The sequence below is a fragment of the Cygnus atratus genome, chromosome 4, assembly GCF_013377495.2.
Source record: "Cygnus atratus isolate AKBS03 ecotype Queensland, Australia chromosome 4, CAtr_DNAZoo_HiC_assembly, whole genome shotgun sequence".
NCBI lineage: Eukaryota > Metazoa > Chordata > Aves > Anseriformes > Anatidae > Cygnus > Cygnus atratus.
Window position 1 is genome coordinate 74,524,601 of NC_066365.1, and position 17,299 is coordinate 74,541,899.

Consider the following 17,299-nt stretch of genomic DNA (forward strand, 5'->3'; position numbering starts at 1 on the left):
AGTGTGTGCATATATACATATATATATTTATGTGTATATACACCAAGAGTTTTCAATTCAAGCAAACAAAACTGTGATTCAGCTGTGGTGAAATCTGCATCCCGCTCCAGATGATTTAAGGGGCTATTTATCCAAATCCACCCCATCCGCCTGGCCCATCATTACCCATTCTGGCTGTCTTCTTACCCCACTGCTTCCCATTTCTGCACAGATTAGCCGAGAGCTGTGAAGGTGGGAATGCCTCGGCACTTCTTTCCGTGAAGTGGGGCTTTGAAAAGGATGGGCATTATTTCAAACACAGCTTTTCCATCTGCAGATGTGAGGTGCAGGGCAGAAGATGGATTTAGGAGGGGGCCATACACAATACGCCAGCCGTGTTGTCTGGAGGGGTGATCCAGGCAGCCTAAAATTAATCCTCGACTGAAAAGGCATTACAGGAAAAAGCTGCCGTTCCTCCGTCCTGATTGTGCTGAAAGCCTGGCCCATTTAGAGCCGATTGTGTCAGCAGGCGGCTTGATATTCCCATTCTTTGGGGATGGCAAAGCTTTGCTGTTTAAAATTCAGAGCAGGAAGGTTTCCTTGGGCTTGGCATCACGAAATGGCCATGGAAAATCACCCAGCAGTCCCATCAGAAGGCAGCTACACGGGAATTAAATTGGTGTTTTAATTGAAAGGGCAGCAGGAATTAGAGGGTTGGATCAAACCCCAGTTTGTTGTGAGGGGGCATTTTTAGGATCCAGAAGGGATGCTGTGCTCAGGACGCAGGTGACATGTGCCACCTGCATATGCCTGAAGGCCAGAGCTGTACCGCAAGATACGAGGAGATATAAAACATCTTTAATGAAATGATACCAAAGGGGCTCGCTGATAAGGAAAACGGTGTGTTTTATCGTGGGAAACCCAAGAAAATGCAGGGTGGAATAAGCAATGATTCCTGGGCATACTTAGGAGCACAAGCAAATCCAAGTGTTATACAGAGGGGATGAACATCCCCGGGTCAGGGAGAATGCACCAGTTTGGACTTTGAAGCTCGCTTGCCTATACACAAGCACATCCACACAAGCACCGTGAAGGAGAGATTTTTTGCACCGATTTCCCCAAACTGAAGTTTTCCTGGAGATTTACGGCCCTCAGCTGGTGGTTTTTAGCAGAGCACCGCCGATGGCTGGCACGTCCCCGTTGCGTGCCCCCTCCCCTGGCCCTGCCGTCACCCCCTGCACCCCCGGTGCCACCCATGAGGGCCACAAACCCTTCCCCACCCTCGCCCTCCTGGCAGCGCACCAGCTCGGCTCCCCGGCCGCCCAGCCAAGCGAGGCACTTGCAGCCAGCCCTGCTAATTTATTTATTCCGCGATCTCTGCCCCCGTAAATCAATTCCTCCAGCCCCTGAATCACTCCCTGCGCTGCTGCTTTTCCATTAGGCCCTGCTCGTTTGCCAAACGCTTCGCAAATTGCCCCTTGGAAGCCGCCCTGGCCGGGGTCACGCTGCCCGCGAGAAAAGCAACACAAAATCATTCATTTTATCGCTGCTCTCACACTCACATCACTTTCTGATTACTTCTACAAGGGGACAGCCAAAGTCCCCATGGGTCTGTGTGCCAGCTGCCACGGCCATGCCGTGATGCTGAGGGTTTGTGCCAAGCAGGTAGGGGCTGCCCTCACCCAAAACACCATGGAAACGGCAGCTGGTCCCCAGGGGACCTGCAGCGTGGCCCAAAATCTCACACAGGTGGGCTCTGAGAGACTGAAAATGACCCAGCTTATTCCACCCACCTCCACAGCTCCTGCCTGACACAGGGAATCTCAGTACCCCTGGATATCTCGGGCTGTGGAGCCCTTCATCTGGACGGACCAGGAGCAGAGCCCACCAAGAAGCAACCCGCCCCTTCGCCCACATCTGTGTTTCCTCCCATTTAACATCATTCACACCTATGTGCACATATATGCATGTAATCTTTATGCCAGGTAATTTTTAATATGGCTCGAGAAGTCTTTCTAGGCCACAAGATGGCAGCATAAAACCACATTTCACCGGTTTGCCCTCCTGTTGCAGGAGGTCAGCCTTACTGGTGCCAAGAACCCGGAGGTCTGACCCCAGGGATGGCCACGGGAGGAAAACATCCAGCCCCAGGGTGCAGAGCCAGGGGGGTCTTGGTCATCCCCGAGCCATTTGCAGTTTCAGCATCCACTCCTTGAACATGCTTCTGGTTTGCTGAATTTGTCCAGTTTTCGGGCAATATCTCCAAGGTGACTTCCAAGCCTGGCTTGGACTCCCGGCTTCTCCCCACTTCACTATTTCCTTTTGTCCACTCCCCTAATTCCTGCTTCTTATCCTCCATATCTCCCCTGGGGCTCATAGTCCCCTTTCCCTAGAGGTTTTGGGTCTGTGTTTGCTGGTGCAAATCAGCACCAGGGTGGTTTCCTGGTCCCCAAACTCCACTGTTTGCACTATTGCACCACTAACCCCCCCAGTGACACTACACAGGTTGTGCACTCACTCACCGCACATCGGGACTTGCAAGAGGGGTGATGCTAAGCCACAAACCAGGAGCTGGCCATAACACCACCCTTGTGGTGCAGGAGAAGCTTTGAGGACTCATTTCATCTTTCCCAGCCATTCTCAATCTAAAATATTTCTTGCTACCAAGTGCAAGGCTCAGCCAGGACATGGGCAGCTAGGGACGGGCACGCACGTTCCCCGTGGCACCATCAGCCAGGGCTGGGTGCTGAGACACCGCTCCCAGCACCCTGCCTTCCCCATCCACTTTCCCAACCAGAACGAGCTTTCATTTATTATTTCTAGGAAATTGGGTGGCTCTCACCGTCGCGGCACCCCTATCCTCTTCCCACCAACCTTCATCCTACTGATGAGCGTTTTGGGGACACAGCAGGAGTTAGGACGCTGCAGGGGCTGGAGAAGGGAGAGCAGGGTCACCTCTCCTCATCACGTCCGCAGGGTGGCCTTCGCTGCTGCGGAAGCTGCTAATTTTAAGCAGCTCTTGGTAAACAGCTGCTAAATTTAGGGTCTCGGGGAGAAACACGAGCCGAAGTGGGCTCGCCCTGCTAGGTTTTCCTGAAGAAGATGGCAGATGTGGATTAGAAGCCCTCCTATGAAGGGAGCATGAAAAGCACCTCTCTGGGAGGTACGAAGCTTCAGCCCAGCCTTCATCCCTCATCTCTCCTCCTTCACTGATCTGCCCGCACACACCTTACCAGTGAACACTGAGCACCAGACCCCAGAGCTAAATGGCACACGGTCCTGGGAGAAACAAGGTGTGGAGAGAAAACCCTTCATTAAAAGCCAGGGTCCTGGGACACTTCTTCTCAATGTGGCTTGAATCCCACCGCTGTTTCCTATTTATGTGCCTATTTAGCAAAATCAGACACCATCATCATGTTGTGTGCACACGGAAGGGAGCTTTGAAACCCTGACCACCAGCATCGCAGCTTTTCTTGGATATCCCAGGATAAAGAAGCCATGGGAGAAAGCAACAGTCCTGAGGCTTTTCCGGTTTCTTAGCCCAAAGGACTCCGTTTTCTCCTCTGCTTCCACTGTGCTGGGGCTGCTGGAACCCAGCTCTGGGTCCTCGAGGATAACCCTTGGCAAAAGCCGAGTGACTGAAGCCGGACAGACTTTCCACCTTTCCTTCGTTCCAATTCAAGAGCACTGCTCGCCCTTCCTGCAGCACAACTCCTGCAACTCAGAAACATCAGGAAAAGAGTTTTGCTCCTGCGATAAAAGAGGGGACAAGCATCCCAAAGCCGATGCACTGCGACCCTTCCCAACTCTGGCACAGCCAGGAAGGCATCCCTGGTGCTGAGGCTGGAGGGGGCAGGCACCTCCTCTCCAGACCACTGTCTCTTGGGATGAGCTGGCTTACCATCTTAACGAGTTTTTTTTTTTCTTTCCCTCCTTTTCCCTCGCTGCTGACCCTAGAAGGAGCCTCCGTAAATCATTTATCAACTGGACGTCCCACTCCTAAATAGCTGCAGTTGAGCAACGTGACTCCCACCCCAGATGCTTGGTAGGAAACCACAAGGAGACTACGCATGCTTCTCCTGGGGCAACAGATGCCAAAACAGACGCATTCATCACTTTGCTCCTCGCTCGAGCCCTTGGCCAGTGGCCAGACAGATGGATAATGCAAGGAGATAAGGTAACAGCTAAACACGTGTCCTCTTCAGCCTGCAAACTTTTTTTATTTTTGGAAAAAAAAAAAAAAAAACAGTGTTTAGACATCATAAAACTATGCTGATGTCTATGTTTTGCTCAGCTGACTTGAAAAAGAAAAGGGTTTATATCCTTGAGAAAATATATATTGTTCCAGAAGGCATTTTTCATGAAGTCAGGACAAAACCTTGCTGGTTACTAACATTTGTGCCCACTGATGCACATCTGCACAGTTCAGGGGCTGCTTGGACTGGGAGAGAGTGCTCATGTTAAGCTGGAGGACGTGCAATTAAAGCATAAGGCAACAAACGGACTCGTTAACAAAGGGACTCGTTGTATACAAGGCCTTGAAGCTGTTACCCCTGGGGGAGAGCGGAGCCAAACGTCACTGGGGTGAAACACCTACCCGTGCGGCGAGGACAGCCCTTTGCCTGGCAGGAGGCTCCGAAAGCAGAAACCTGAGCCTCCAGCCCTCCTGCCACGAAGCCTCCAAGCAAGAAAAGGCCCCCTGAGGATTTAGGTGTCACTGGGACACCGAAGGACAAAATGGGACTCTCACAGCAAGCTGCTGCCCTACACGTACCGTGAATCCTGACGTCCCCTCGAAGCCAGCACAAGCTGTCCAAAGCCTCCCCTCCTAAACCCACACAGTTCAGGGGATCCCAAGAGCCGCAGCCCCCGAAGAGCTGCAAGTTCCCTGCCTCTGCACCCACCTCCTCTGCAGGACACGCTGCAATTCAGCCGCGCTGCCCCATGGCTTATGGGTTAACAAAGAAACATATGTCCCAGCAAATACTTGCCCACGCGGTGAGAGAACCCTTCGAGGGAAACAAAACATGAACACACACACACGCGTATGCCTCAGTGACTAAAGCTAGAACACATTTTAAAAATATACAGCGAGTTTCTTTTCAGGAAGCCTATTTAGGTCAAAGGCGAATCCTCCTGCTAAGCTGGCTGAGGGATAGCTTGAACGCAGCACACAGATGGTTTCTCGTTTATCACCGGCCCATTAACTTTGCACTAAGCAGGCCTCTTTGGTCCAGATTACGTCGTTGCAGTAGGAAAACCCCAGCTCTGAGCAATTCTTCCATCCAGAGCACTGCTTGTGTAATGCACTTCTGACACCGGGCCATCAGGATTGTTTATCTCCATTAGGATCTCTACAGGTGATTATTTGAAGGCTCCAGGGGGAAGCAGTTTTACTACCCAGAAAGTAATGTCACCCTGGTTGTCTCCCCAAAGTGGTGCACATCAGGACAAGCTTGTAGTAAGTCGCTCATGCCAAGTTAATTTTCAGAGCGTTTTCTTATTAAATTCCCCTTTTTGCTCAGCTTTATTTCCAGCCTTTGTTCTCAAGCACATCTGAGTGCGTTTCCAAGCAGTTTGACTTGCTCGGTGCAAGTGCGGCCGCTGCCTGAGGTGCTCTTCAGATGAAGATGTGCTCTCCAGATCACCCAAAGAAAAGCTGGCAGGCTCAAAACCGGCCCTTGCCAGGCATTCCTTACCCTTGGCACTGGTTTTTAAGTCTTCTCACGGTTCAGCAGGATCTCTGCTTGAAACAGGGAGCAGAAACTGCTTCCACGAGTGAAGGAAAGAAGGAAATATATTCAATCAGCCTTCAAATTTCGGCTGGTCTGGCACTCCCCAAAGGGTCACCCTAAAACAGTGTCTCCCAGCCTCTGGCTTTGCTGTAGAAATAGTTTATATAGGAACTAACCTTGACAAACCAAGCACATTTATACAGAGCTGGGTACAGTCTGAACATAAAGGGAGGCCCGCAGGGATACTCACGGTGTATCAGAGGTGCTGGGGTGCCACCTCCTCTTGGACAGAGTAAAAACCATCGACGTGAGAGATGCAGCATCCCTGCAGGGAAAGTTAAGCTTCCCCATCTTGAACAGAGGCTGTGTCCTAAGGTCTTAACTTAACTCTGCAGGCATAACCCATGGCTGGCCATCGTGTATTTGGACAAAGAGGAAATCAGGGATAATTGAATTTAAGGAGTTTTAATTGAAGGCCATGTCAGGTACTATACACAGGTTCCATGGAATATATATATATATATATATATATATATATATATATATATATATATAAAACATATATATTATATATATGTTATATATATATATATATATTATATATATATATATATATATATATATATATATATATATTAATCCAAATATAATATGTCTGAGCCATGCTTTCACATCCCTTCACAATTCCTTACTAGTGGGAATAGCCATGACCTCCCTGGGAGAGCTCTTCAACATCAATGGTGTCATTTAGATTTTGGGACCCTCTTTTCTGGAGGCAGGGGATGGAAAGCTCACCTGTTTGGGGCACTGCTGTCCAGCAAAACGTGGAGTTTCATCACACAGGAAGTTCAAGATTGCATCTTCTCATCCTCCTCCTTCTTGCCCGCACTCCCACATCAGTTTGCGTGGTGTTTTCCACTTGGACAAGTTACGATTACAGCTGTAGATTATACTCCAGCTGTATCTGCATTACCAAGGCAGTTTGGGGTTTTCACTTGGCATTTTAGCTGGCACACAGGCGTGAACGTTCCTTCCACAATGTGGTTCAAGAATTTGTGAAGGACAAGTGACAGGTCAGACCACCACCCCCAGATTCCCCCCAGCAAAATTACAGGAAGGTTTCCTGAAGCACAAGGGCCTGCAGCAGCTGATGGGCAGGTGGCACACTGAGTTAAATGTACGGGGATGCAGGGGGATTTCAGCACTAATCTGGACAAGGCAAATGACTATGTCCCTAAGGCACAATTCCTCGAACACACAGTGAGTAAGATGAATGAGTACAGAGAGTATCCAGATCTGCCTCAAGATCCTCCTACTCCAAATTTTGTAGAAAGGAAGAAAACCCCTTTTTTTTTATAAAATATAAAACATGGGAGCATATAAAAAAGAGTAATAACTTACTGAGCAGAGTCTCCAGGAATTACCAAAGCACCCAGTCTTTTTATTACAACATTTATTTTAGTATAGAAGGCACTTACAATACAGAAAGGAAAAAAAAATGATAGGCACCGAAAGTGCAGTTAGAATTAAAATGACAAAGAAACAGTTTACCAGACAAAAAGAGCACCCTTCCCTGTTAACAATACAGCACATGGAAATGAAGCTATTGATGACTAGGTTTTTAAACAGTTAGGGCTTTTTTTTTTTTTTTAATAGAAAAGATAAAGGCTGTTCTACTGTGAACTGAAATTAAAAAAAAAAAAAAAGAACCCCCTCCACACACCTGTAAAAGGAATCGGGAGTTGGTGGTGTTTGCAAACACGGGGCCTTTTAGCTCCGGCACTGGAGGAGGTCCTGGTACATCTCAATGAGGTGAGCAGCCTCTCTCTGCCCAGAAAGCACAGCACCGTGGGTAGTGGAATAATACTTCCTGTGAGTGGCCTCCCCTGAAAACATCACCTGCATCGGCTGGAGAGGATAAGAAAAGTGGGAAAGCTCAGCAGCGCTTACCGGAAAGCACACGTGAGGCAAAAAGGAGACAAAACTTTCTGTGCCCTCCCACATCCCCACGAGATGACACCGGTGTTCACAGGAGTGCTGGTTCTCGAAATCCCGGTGTGGTGAACCTCGGGGAAGGCACAGCACGTCTGCTAATGTCAAGCTCACCCTTGGTACGTCTGCACAGAGCTCTCGGCAGGGCTGCGGCATCATCCTAGCTCCAATAACCTCAGACTCATCTGCACAAGGCACTGAGCACCTAAACTCTCTGCTCTTTCTTCTCTTTGCTCCTCCAAATCATACATTATTAGCCTTTGGGGCGTTAAGGATTTATTTTTTCAGGACTGCAACTTCAGGAGCCAAGACACCCCAGGGGGTGAGACAGTGTCTTAGCTCACTCCATAGTCAGGTGCTTGACGAAATTGCTCCTAACTCACTTCTGAGGCAGGGATTTCAGATCTTCCCTGAGACTAGAGAGAGATTCCCAAAGCTCCTGTTACCCATTTTAACACATTTCCATGCTGAACAAAGTTGCATGGTGGCTCTGGGTGGAGGAAATGGACTGGACAGCTCCTTGGAGGCTGGATATTCATCAGCCACTGCCTCTGGATTTGGACGCAAAGCCCTGAATGACGGGGTGAGTTTGGCTGAATATATTGCTGCTCATTAGCTGAGCTGCAGCAGCTATCTCCATGTGCACTCTTCGCTCCCAGAAATCAAAGGCAGCACCTGAGGAGCAAATTCACTGTCCCCTGCAAATATATGAGTCCCCTAAGGCAAGGACTGGATCTCCCTCACCCTCTACTGCCAATACAGAAGGATTTCCTAATATGCATCTCCAAAACGTTCAGACCTAGCTATTACCAGGGGTCATGTATTTAATGCTGAATATTCAGTGTATGCCTTAAATCAGAATAAACTGTGCTTTCCTAAGGAATTTTAAACTGGCCAGTAAGCCAACGTACATTAAACACAGGGATCATGATTCCAAAAGCCACGTGGATGCCCAGCTCTTGATACTTTCGGAGAGAGAGGTGGGAATCCCTAAGGTGTTGGGATTCCTTAGTGACCTCCAGTCACTAAGGAGGTAAAATCCTATATACATCATTTGTCCAAGGGGGTATGTATAAAAAAATGGAAAACAAGCTATTGGAGGCCCCTCCAGAGACAGTCTCTTTCAACCTGCCTCCCAGGAAACCCACTGCCCAGTGTCATGTTAGTCTTCTTGCCACAGAGCTGGTTTGGGCCATACTTACAGTAGTTTTGGAGCTCTCAGCATAAGGCAGTGGCTTAGCGAGTTTCTCTACATCGGCCCCGCTAGACCCAACTTGGGTATAGGAGTAGGATCCACGGAAGTTGGGATTGCTGCCCCAGGAGGACCGCAGGATCCGGCGAGGTTTCGGAATGTTTGGATTCCCTGGGTGGAAAGCAGAAGGAGAGAAAAAGTGAGACCATGTCCAAGAAAACATCAGTGCGAGTTGTGGAGTGGCATGTATTTATGGAAAATAAATCCTGGCAGAGCCTGCAGGCTACGGGGAAGAGGCCCTAAACCAGATCTCCTTTCTGTTGTTGAGCTCCAGGTATCTAAATAACAGAAATAGGATCCCTTTCAGTTCCAGTCATCTCACCTGCAGCCTTCCATTTTGGGAAAGACTGTTAAAACACAGATGTCCCTAAGAGACTGGGGAGCTCCAGGGAACCTTGGACACATTCTGGATGAAAATACAAAGCATTTCCTCCTCTCATTTACCTTGGCGAGCCTGGCGGTGACCGAGTGTGGGATTCGTCTCACCTAATTTTAGGTATCTAACTGGGTGCCCAGTCTAACTAGGATGTTAAGGTAGTCCTGTAAGAGGTGCACCTCCAAAAAGGTGCAGAGATAAGGTTAGAAGGCAAATCCTCAATATGCATAGGAAAACCTGTCAGAAAGTTCTCAAAACTTGTAGAACTCACTCTAACTGCTACCCAGTCACCCCACAAAATGAATATAAAATCCAACAGAACCATTTTGTGGAATGCACGTGGCATGGAAAGAAGGATTATGATGCTGGAAGAAGGGTTTCTGGATTGCTGTAAGTTTTGCACCAGGATGTAGGACTTGGAGGTGAGGGGCACTTGAGTGAACCAATGATAGCGGCATCATAAGCAACTGTCCCCATCCCAAATGTACAGGAGCACATGAGATCCAAGAGTTGTAGCCAAGGCAGTCCACCAGCTGTTGCCTCAAGAGCCTCAGGTAGACTGAAATAAGGATTGTCACACTTTGAACAGCTGGTTTGAGTCTGCCTCAGTGTCACTGACCGAGATTTTGTTGGTGTCCCATGATCATATCTGGCCTGGCAGGAGATGAACGGGGAGACAGGCCATGGAGAAGTGCAACGAAGAGAAATTCTGTATGTAGGAGAGCTGAGACTCTAATGATTTATAATGATTTATAACGATTCATAATGAAATTAGTTATAGTTATCAGTTTATAATGAATTAGTTGTGCCTTTTGCTCCTTAAAATCAGGAGCGGGTTATTTCCCTGGTCCAGCTACTGCTTTTAGGAGTACGGTGTGTCTAGGAGAGCTATGAAATATAACACTGGAAACAGCAGAGGCACCTGGATGGCTTGCTGGAGCACACTGGGAACACTTTCCAACCACTAACCCGCAGATCAAAATATGGCACAGACTAGCAAATAAATACTGCCTACAAACAAAGTACATCTTACAAATGGATGTTGTTTCAGGAGTGAGAACTTAGCATAACAAAGCCTCTAAAAGACTCTCCTCCAAGAATGATCAAAGCAGGACTGCCTGGGATGGAAGTGAAAAGCCCAAGGGAGTCAGAGAACAGGGAGCTCTCAGACGCGTCAAGGAAATAAGTTACTGCGCTTGATTTTTAAGGGCTGTGGGAAAGCCCAGGAGAACACACCATGAACGCCGTTAGACAACACAGCACCAGGCAGGGCCAAAGCAGTCATCCATCACATTGCACTACAAAAGAAAAACAACCACACGTTGTATTTTCAAATAAAAGGAGTCTCTGCAGTGGGCTGTTGATGCCTCTTCTGTAGCTAGCCGTTGTTCTTATGTTCCCCTGCCAAGATACCTGGAAGATTTTCGCTACAGGAGTCAACGTGTAAGATGGTGATATAAAGATGATTAACGATAGGAACACACAGTGTTACAAGCAATGAGACAATGGCTTGACAGATAAGGAGATCTAAAAGGCTGAAATTTGTTAACAAAAGCATTTGTGGGGTCACCAGCCCAATCAACAACTGTACAAATCCATCAGTATTTAATACAGGAGTCATTCAGACTGGTAAAAGCAACAGCTTTGCATCTCTCTAGTGTTTCCCATGGATGTCCAAGTATCGTGTATACACGGAGGCAAACAGAAGCCTTCCCACCAGGGAGTTATTCCCCACACAGCCACTTCATCCCACCAGAAGCAGAGCAACATGGAGCATGGGCAGAGGAGCCTGGGTGCGTTATAACCCAGCCGTACAGCTCCCAGAGCCAAAGCCAGCCTCCCTCCCTAGCACCACGCTGCGTGGGGCACAAATACCAGCTCTCCTGAACTCCCTAAAGACTCTGCCATGAGGTTCTCCAGCACATCAGAGCACATGAGCGTGATGGAAGCGTCTCCTGTGCAACTACCGTGCTCGTGCACTTCTGAATTTATGCACTTTTTTTAGGTGAGGAACACGTTATTTTGGGGGTGGAAAGCTTAAGGAACACCAGTTAAGTTATCTGGTCGTGTTTGACCACGGCCATAACACTGGTCATGTTATCCAGCTGCTTCTAAGACAAAAAAAATTAAGAGACATTTCTGTTGCACCCAGATAGGAAGACCTTGGTTAAAGGTCACACAGGAGCACACAACTGAAGCTCTGATTGTGAACGTGTTTGCAAGACATGAACCACGAAGACCAGCAGGGCCAGACTCTTTCAAGAAATACAGTTAATTGGACTTTCTCAATCTGCTTTCAAAAGGATGTGTGAACATGTGCCTTTGCCTACAGATAGAAGTAACAATCAATATAAATGTGGAAACCTGTAGAACTGAGCACACGTTCACTGTCCAAACAGAGATAAAATGCCTAAAAAAGGACCTCAGCCTTCACTAAAATAGGACACGTATTATTATGCTGCTGACTCCCTCTTGTGAAGCTATGGGAGATAAATCCAGGTGCCTCAACTAATCCCCTCTTCATTCAGCTCTGGGAGATGTGGCTACATAGATTTACTGGTTATGGGACTGATTATGATAAAGTGGATTATCATAAAATCGGCTCATATTGATCATTTAAGACTCCCAAATTTAGATGTCTACCTGAGAGCAGGGCGTTTAAAATCCCACCAAGAGCAACAGAGATCTATGGTACTACCCACATCTTAGTGTCTATAGCCACAGAGAGACATGAGGATACCCCAGGCATTCACATGGGGCTGGAGGTATGACACAGACCTTAAGAGAGACCCGTTCCCTTCTAGAGAAATAGCTGGAGGACAGGCAGGACTCCTCAGGGCGTCCCCAGCCTCAGCTTGACAGATCAGTGAGCCCTTCAGATTATTATCATCATCAATTACTGCCTTCTGGCTTCTCACGCTCGGAGCTTAGCCAATGAAGAAACCAGAGCAAGACTTCTAATTGTCTGAAGGCATCCCGTTTAATCAGATTTACGGGGATGCTGGGCTTTTCAGCCGTCCAGTTGTGAAGGGCTGTAATTGTCCACGGTTCTTAGGCTAGAACAATCCCGAGAGCTTTTCACAGCAAAGCCAGATAAGCCCCAGCACTAACCTGCGAGAGAAATTTGAGGTCACAGAGGTATATCACCTCTCGTTACAGAGAAATCCTCAGAATAAAATAACACTCGGTCTAAACGAATGGATTTAGCATAGGATGCTTGTCCAACATCCTTTGAAGCCAGTGGAAAGGCTTCCAAGAGCAACGGGCCAGCAAAATATAGCTGCAAATGGGAACCCATGTTGCTAAAGTCTTAACTGGAGAGCAGGGGGCTTTCATGCCCAGAACACGAAAGCTACAAAAGGTGAAGTGAACATTAAATGATTCATACAACCTATTTTCATTACTGAGCATAAGGCCCTCTCTGTATTCAGTAGAGAAAGTCTTCTTCAGAAGAAGACCCAGACCACCAGGTGAGGAGTGGGAGCCCTGAAGTACCTTATGGAAGAGGCTCTCCTTCCATCGAGCTTGGGATCCTCAGGGGACAAGTCTCCCAACTGAGCTAGCTGACTAACAAGACGTTGGGTGATAGGAAGCACTTTAAAAGCTGGGTTTGGTGGGGCTACATGGACCAGAGGGGCCTGGTCATTTTCAGGAATGACTACAGTTGGATCACAGATAAAAGGTTGCTTTATTCCTCTCTCCAAAAAATAAACTGCTGGAAAAAGCTACTGCTGATGGCAGTTCTAGAACATTTCGCTTTGAGGACTACAAACCATGATCATTTGCTAAGGAAAGGAGCTCCCTGCTGTACAGACACTCGTGTTATTTCAGGCTGCCTGGCACCTGGCCCACGTCAGCCTCGAGGTATTGCTCCTCCTGTGAAGTCCCTAAGGAAAACAGGGGAGCAAGGGTAACGGGATAAACCGAGGTACCTTAGCAAGGCCATCCTGGAAGTCAGCTGAAAAGGTTTTCCACAAACTAACAAGCTTATTTTCCAGCAGAAAGTGGAACAGGTCATGTTGTGCAATGGGTGCTCCAAGGACAGGCTTTCTTCCTGCAGTTTCGAGCAGCTGAGGGGATCTCTCAGCTCATGAACGAAATGTTCATTGCATCTTCTAACCTGAATTTCTCCAGGGTTAGATAACCCGGGATCAGCAGAAGGTTGAGATAGAGCTCACACCGCTGAAGAGCCTGATGGACAGTGACCAGGTGCAGTATCAGCTGGAACAGCAACTGCAGCACATACTGATGAGCCAGTGCCAGCATAGTTCCGTCCCAGGAGGAAGAAAGGGACATCCAACACATGCAAACAATAACAACAGCAAAGGAGCACAAGAAGGAAGAGGGAGAGTATACTCCATTCTGCCAAACTAGGACAGACCCAAAAAAACAAAGTCCCATGGGTAAATTGAGGTGTTGTTTTTTAAAAAAGGGGTTAAGCAAGGAAAGCTGCCACAGACGAGGTTGTTTATACTCTCTGGGAGATGTCAGCACTAGAAATACTTGGCCCTAAAGAGAAGGGCCTCCTGCCATGCCTCCGTGGGGCAGCAGCTGGCCTGCTGAGGCCAGGAGGAACAAATTCGTGCGTGTCGTGCAACCGCAACGTAACGTAGGGATAACTCACGCCGCTGAAAACACGCAGCTCAGGAAGCAGGAGCTGCCCAGAGCCCAGCACACACTGATTCATCGTGCTTCTCTGCAGGCTGCGGGGGAGCCACGGGCTCCGCATCCACCCCAAACGCACCGCTGAGCAGACCGAGACAAGGATTCCGTTTTGGTCCCTGCAAGAGGGTTTTTGAACATGCAGTCTAGCCTATGATTCCTAAAGAGAGCAATAAAATGCAAAACCTCTTCTGGCAGTAGCCAATTAGGCGGGTAGTCCTCAGCTTCCAGGTCCCTTGCTCTAGATCTCTGCATTGTAGGCAGCAAATGGTCTGTAAGCACAGGGGGAAGCTACACTTGCGAAGGCAAATTTCTTCAATTAACTGGAGGTCCGTGGACAAGAGGTAAGGCTGGAAACTCACTGGGGGCTGAGATTTGGCTTACACGAGTAACAGACAGATATAAATAGGTTAATCACGGGACCCGTCCCTAGAATAGCATAAAATGCACCTAATCTGGAGGACACTGCTCTTACAATTGCGTATAATTTGTGATTAAATAAACCAGAGGATGTGGGATCCTCAAGCACTTCAGCCCACCGCTTCCTGAGCTGGTTATCAGCTCCTCTGTATAAATAGCTTCCAGGCACACCCAAGCAGGAGGTATGCTAGAAGCACTTGCCCAGCCCATTCACAGGGACATAATATGCCAAAGAACTAAAAATTCCTCTAGCGTACTTCCTTCCTAGTGGTTATTCAACACCCAAGCCCCACTCTCCCTCTCTTCTCCACTCACCAAATGAACCAGAGCATGGCTGACCTGTAAATTTCCGTAGCATTTCGGTGCAGGTTTCCGCCACAGTTTCATCGTCACACTTCTCCATGATCAAAGCCTCTTCTCCACAGATCCAGCCACTCAGCACGTGGCCGTACCGCTCCGGTGGGTAGAGTACATCGAAGCTGCAGATCTTCTTGTACCACAGGTCCTCGGGATAAGTCAAGCTCTCACTCTCTGCCTCATCTTCCCAGACAAACTGGATGCTGTTGCATTCAGAACTCCAGAAAGGCTCTTCAAACTCCAGGAAAATCTTGTCGGTTGTGTTGATTCCTAGCTTCTCAATGGCCATCACTTTCTCCTCGGGCAAGCGGGGATGAAACAGGCTCTCATGGCGTTTCTTCAAGACTCCCAGGGACACAGTCACAATGACGTGGTCGGCTGGGATGAACTCACAGTCCTCGCACTCCACGAAGACATCAGAGCCCTTGTCCTCCTCGGGGAGGTCACTGTTGTGGTCAGCCACCCTCTCGATCTCCTTGCTGACCGACTGGTTCCAGTGGATGCACTTGACCGGCTTGCGGAGCTGAATGACGGACTCGGGAATGGAGCGGGCCAAGATCTCCACAATTTTTATGAAACCACACGGAATGATGTGGTGAGCCCCGGGGATTTCGGTCCATTCCCCAAATTCGCTGAGCGAGACTTCATCCATGCTGTGGGAGCTGCTCTCGCAACTCTCTACCTAAGGAAAAGCAAGACAGAAGCGACATTGCCACACAGCAACCCACGGGGTCATTCTGCCTCAGCACAACATTGCAAGGGCAAAGAGCGGACGCACAAACTGGGAATCCTGAATCCCCCCCTTATTGTTGCTAGCAAAGAAGTGTTTTGAAAGACCTAACGAAATCTACCCCTTAGCCTTGCTTCCAATCAGAGAAACCACTTTGTTATGGTCACACACTGCATCAGCCTTGGTTGTACTGGCTGTGATTCTATCAGACACCGTTCGGAGATGATGTATCTGCTCCTGATGGTAGGGGGTTACAGTTCTGACTGATTCCTAGCATCTAAAAACCCTGAGCCCTGGCCAGGGACTTGCTGCTTGATGCTCCTACAACAGCAGCTGGAGCTGTGATAATCGGATGCTCTTCCCAACGTCAATAAATGTTCCCTTGAGGAGCCATGAAAAACTTTTGGCAGCTCTTTCTGCTGTCTGCAGCTTTCAACATACTGTCAAACAGTCAGCAATCAGCAAGCTAACTGTCTGCAGGAGGTGGCAGGACCCGACACAGAAGGAACTGAAGGAGACAGAAAAGAGAAATACCAAGATGTGAGACACCTGCATTTGATTCACTTGGTGTGATTATCCAAACTTTAGATCCAGGACCTGTAGGTTACCATTAGCAAGAGCATTAGACATAGATGCAGCTTGCCCTGGAACAAAGGCAGGAAGTTTGGTCTGTCTAGTGGTAAGTTCCTAATGACAATACTGACGGATGAGACATAATGATGTTAAAATCTTCAAGTCACCAGTCACAATGATTCCCACACTGTAATCCTTTAAGAATTTTAGGCAAAGGGAATATTACAGTCCCATGCCTTACTCTTTGGCCAATTTTCCGGGCCTTTTCATGCTTTCATGACAGTGTTTGGAAGCCTGGCAAGCCTAGACCCTCACCCTGTGGAGCACCCTGATGCAGGGCAGGAATCTCCGTGCTGAGCTAAGACATCATGCAAACAAGTCAGGCTGCTTTTTAGGAAAAGGTCAAAGTTGTAGAAAGTAGTTCAAAGGCCGCTTCTGATGGCTGGGGGTTATTTCAACCATGGAGGAAAACTGAAAACCAGTTAAGAGGGAGAAAAACATGCAACTACCAAGACCATACTTCATCAAAGATAGCAGTTAATCCCCCTTCTCTCAGCAGCTACTCTGATCTGATAGCCTTAAGTATCAGCAGCTTTGTTGCTCTCAGGTATTTACACATGAGAAGGGATTTGCAGGAGTTGCAGAAAAGTCTCTGGCTGTAGCAACCTGTAGCCACCACAGAAATAACCAACAGAAAAAAACAGAGGCATATCAAATGGCTAACATCATCTGCATGGGTAAGGTTACAGGGATAACACAAGAAATAACCAGCCTCTGTGTAGCAGCTCTGGAGATGCCCTGGTAGACAAGCTCTTGGGTTAGGACTCTGAGAGACCAGAACAGTTTCGGGATGCCTGGGCTCAAATCCCAGCTTTATCACAGACCTCCTGCGAGAGACTCTTTAGGTCTTTATCTGTGTTTCAGCTTCCCACCTGTAAACAGCAACTACCACATACTTACCCACGTCACAGAGTGCCGCTCGGCTCCCCTGCCTCATTTCATAAGCCTTTAAGTCATTATAATTGAAATAGGAAGGACTGTTACACTTTACTTGTGGAGTGCTTGATGCAGCATTAAGTCCTCATCCCACAGAGACCTCATCTAGGCCAAGGCATCAAGGAGATAAAAAGAACTAGGGAAGCCGTGAGGAAAGATGATTAGGACATGGGTTTATACAAGCTACCTTTGACTTTATTGCTTTACTTTCGAAATGCTTTCCAGGG

General features: G+C 48.1%; 1 protein-coding gene across 2 annotated transcripts in view; it reads right to left on the reverse strand.

Annotated features, from left to right (window-relative positions):
- Window positions 1-7,152: 7,152 nt before the first annotated feature.
- Window positions 7,153-17,299, reverse strand: part of SMOX (spermine oxidase) — a 50,016-nt gene continuing 39,869 nt past the window's right edge. For both annotated transcript variants that reach the window (XM_035547375.2, XM_035547376.2), the window contains exons 5-7: window positions 14,756-15,455; window positions 8,909-9,069; window positions 7,153-7,622 (exon numbers count right to left, since the gene is read on the reverse strand). In XM_035547375.2, the coding sequence (XP_035403268.1) occupies window positions 7,485-7,622; window positions 8,909-9,069; window positions 14,756-15,455 (999 nt within the window). In that variant the 3' untranslated portion in view covers window positions 7,153-7,484. The remainder of the gene's footprint in view (window positions 7,623-8,908; window positions 9,070-14,755; window positions 15,456-17,299) is intronic.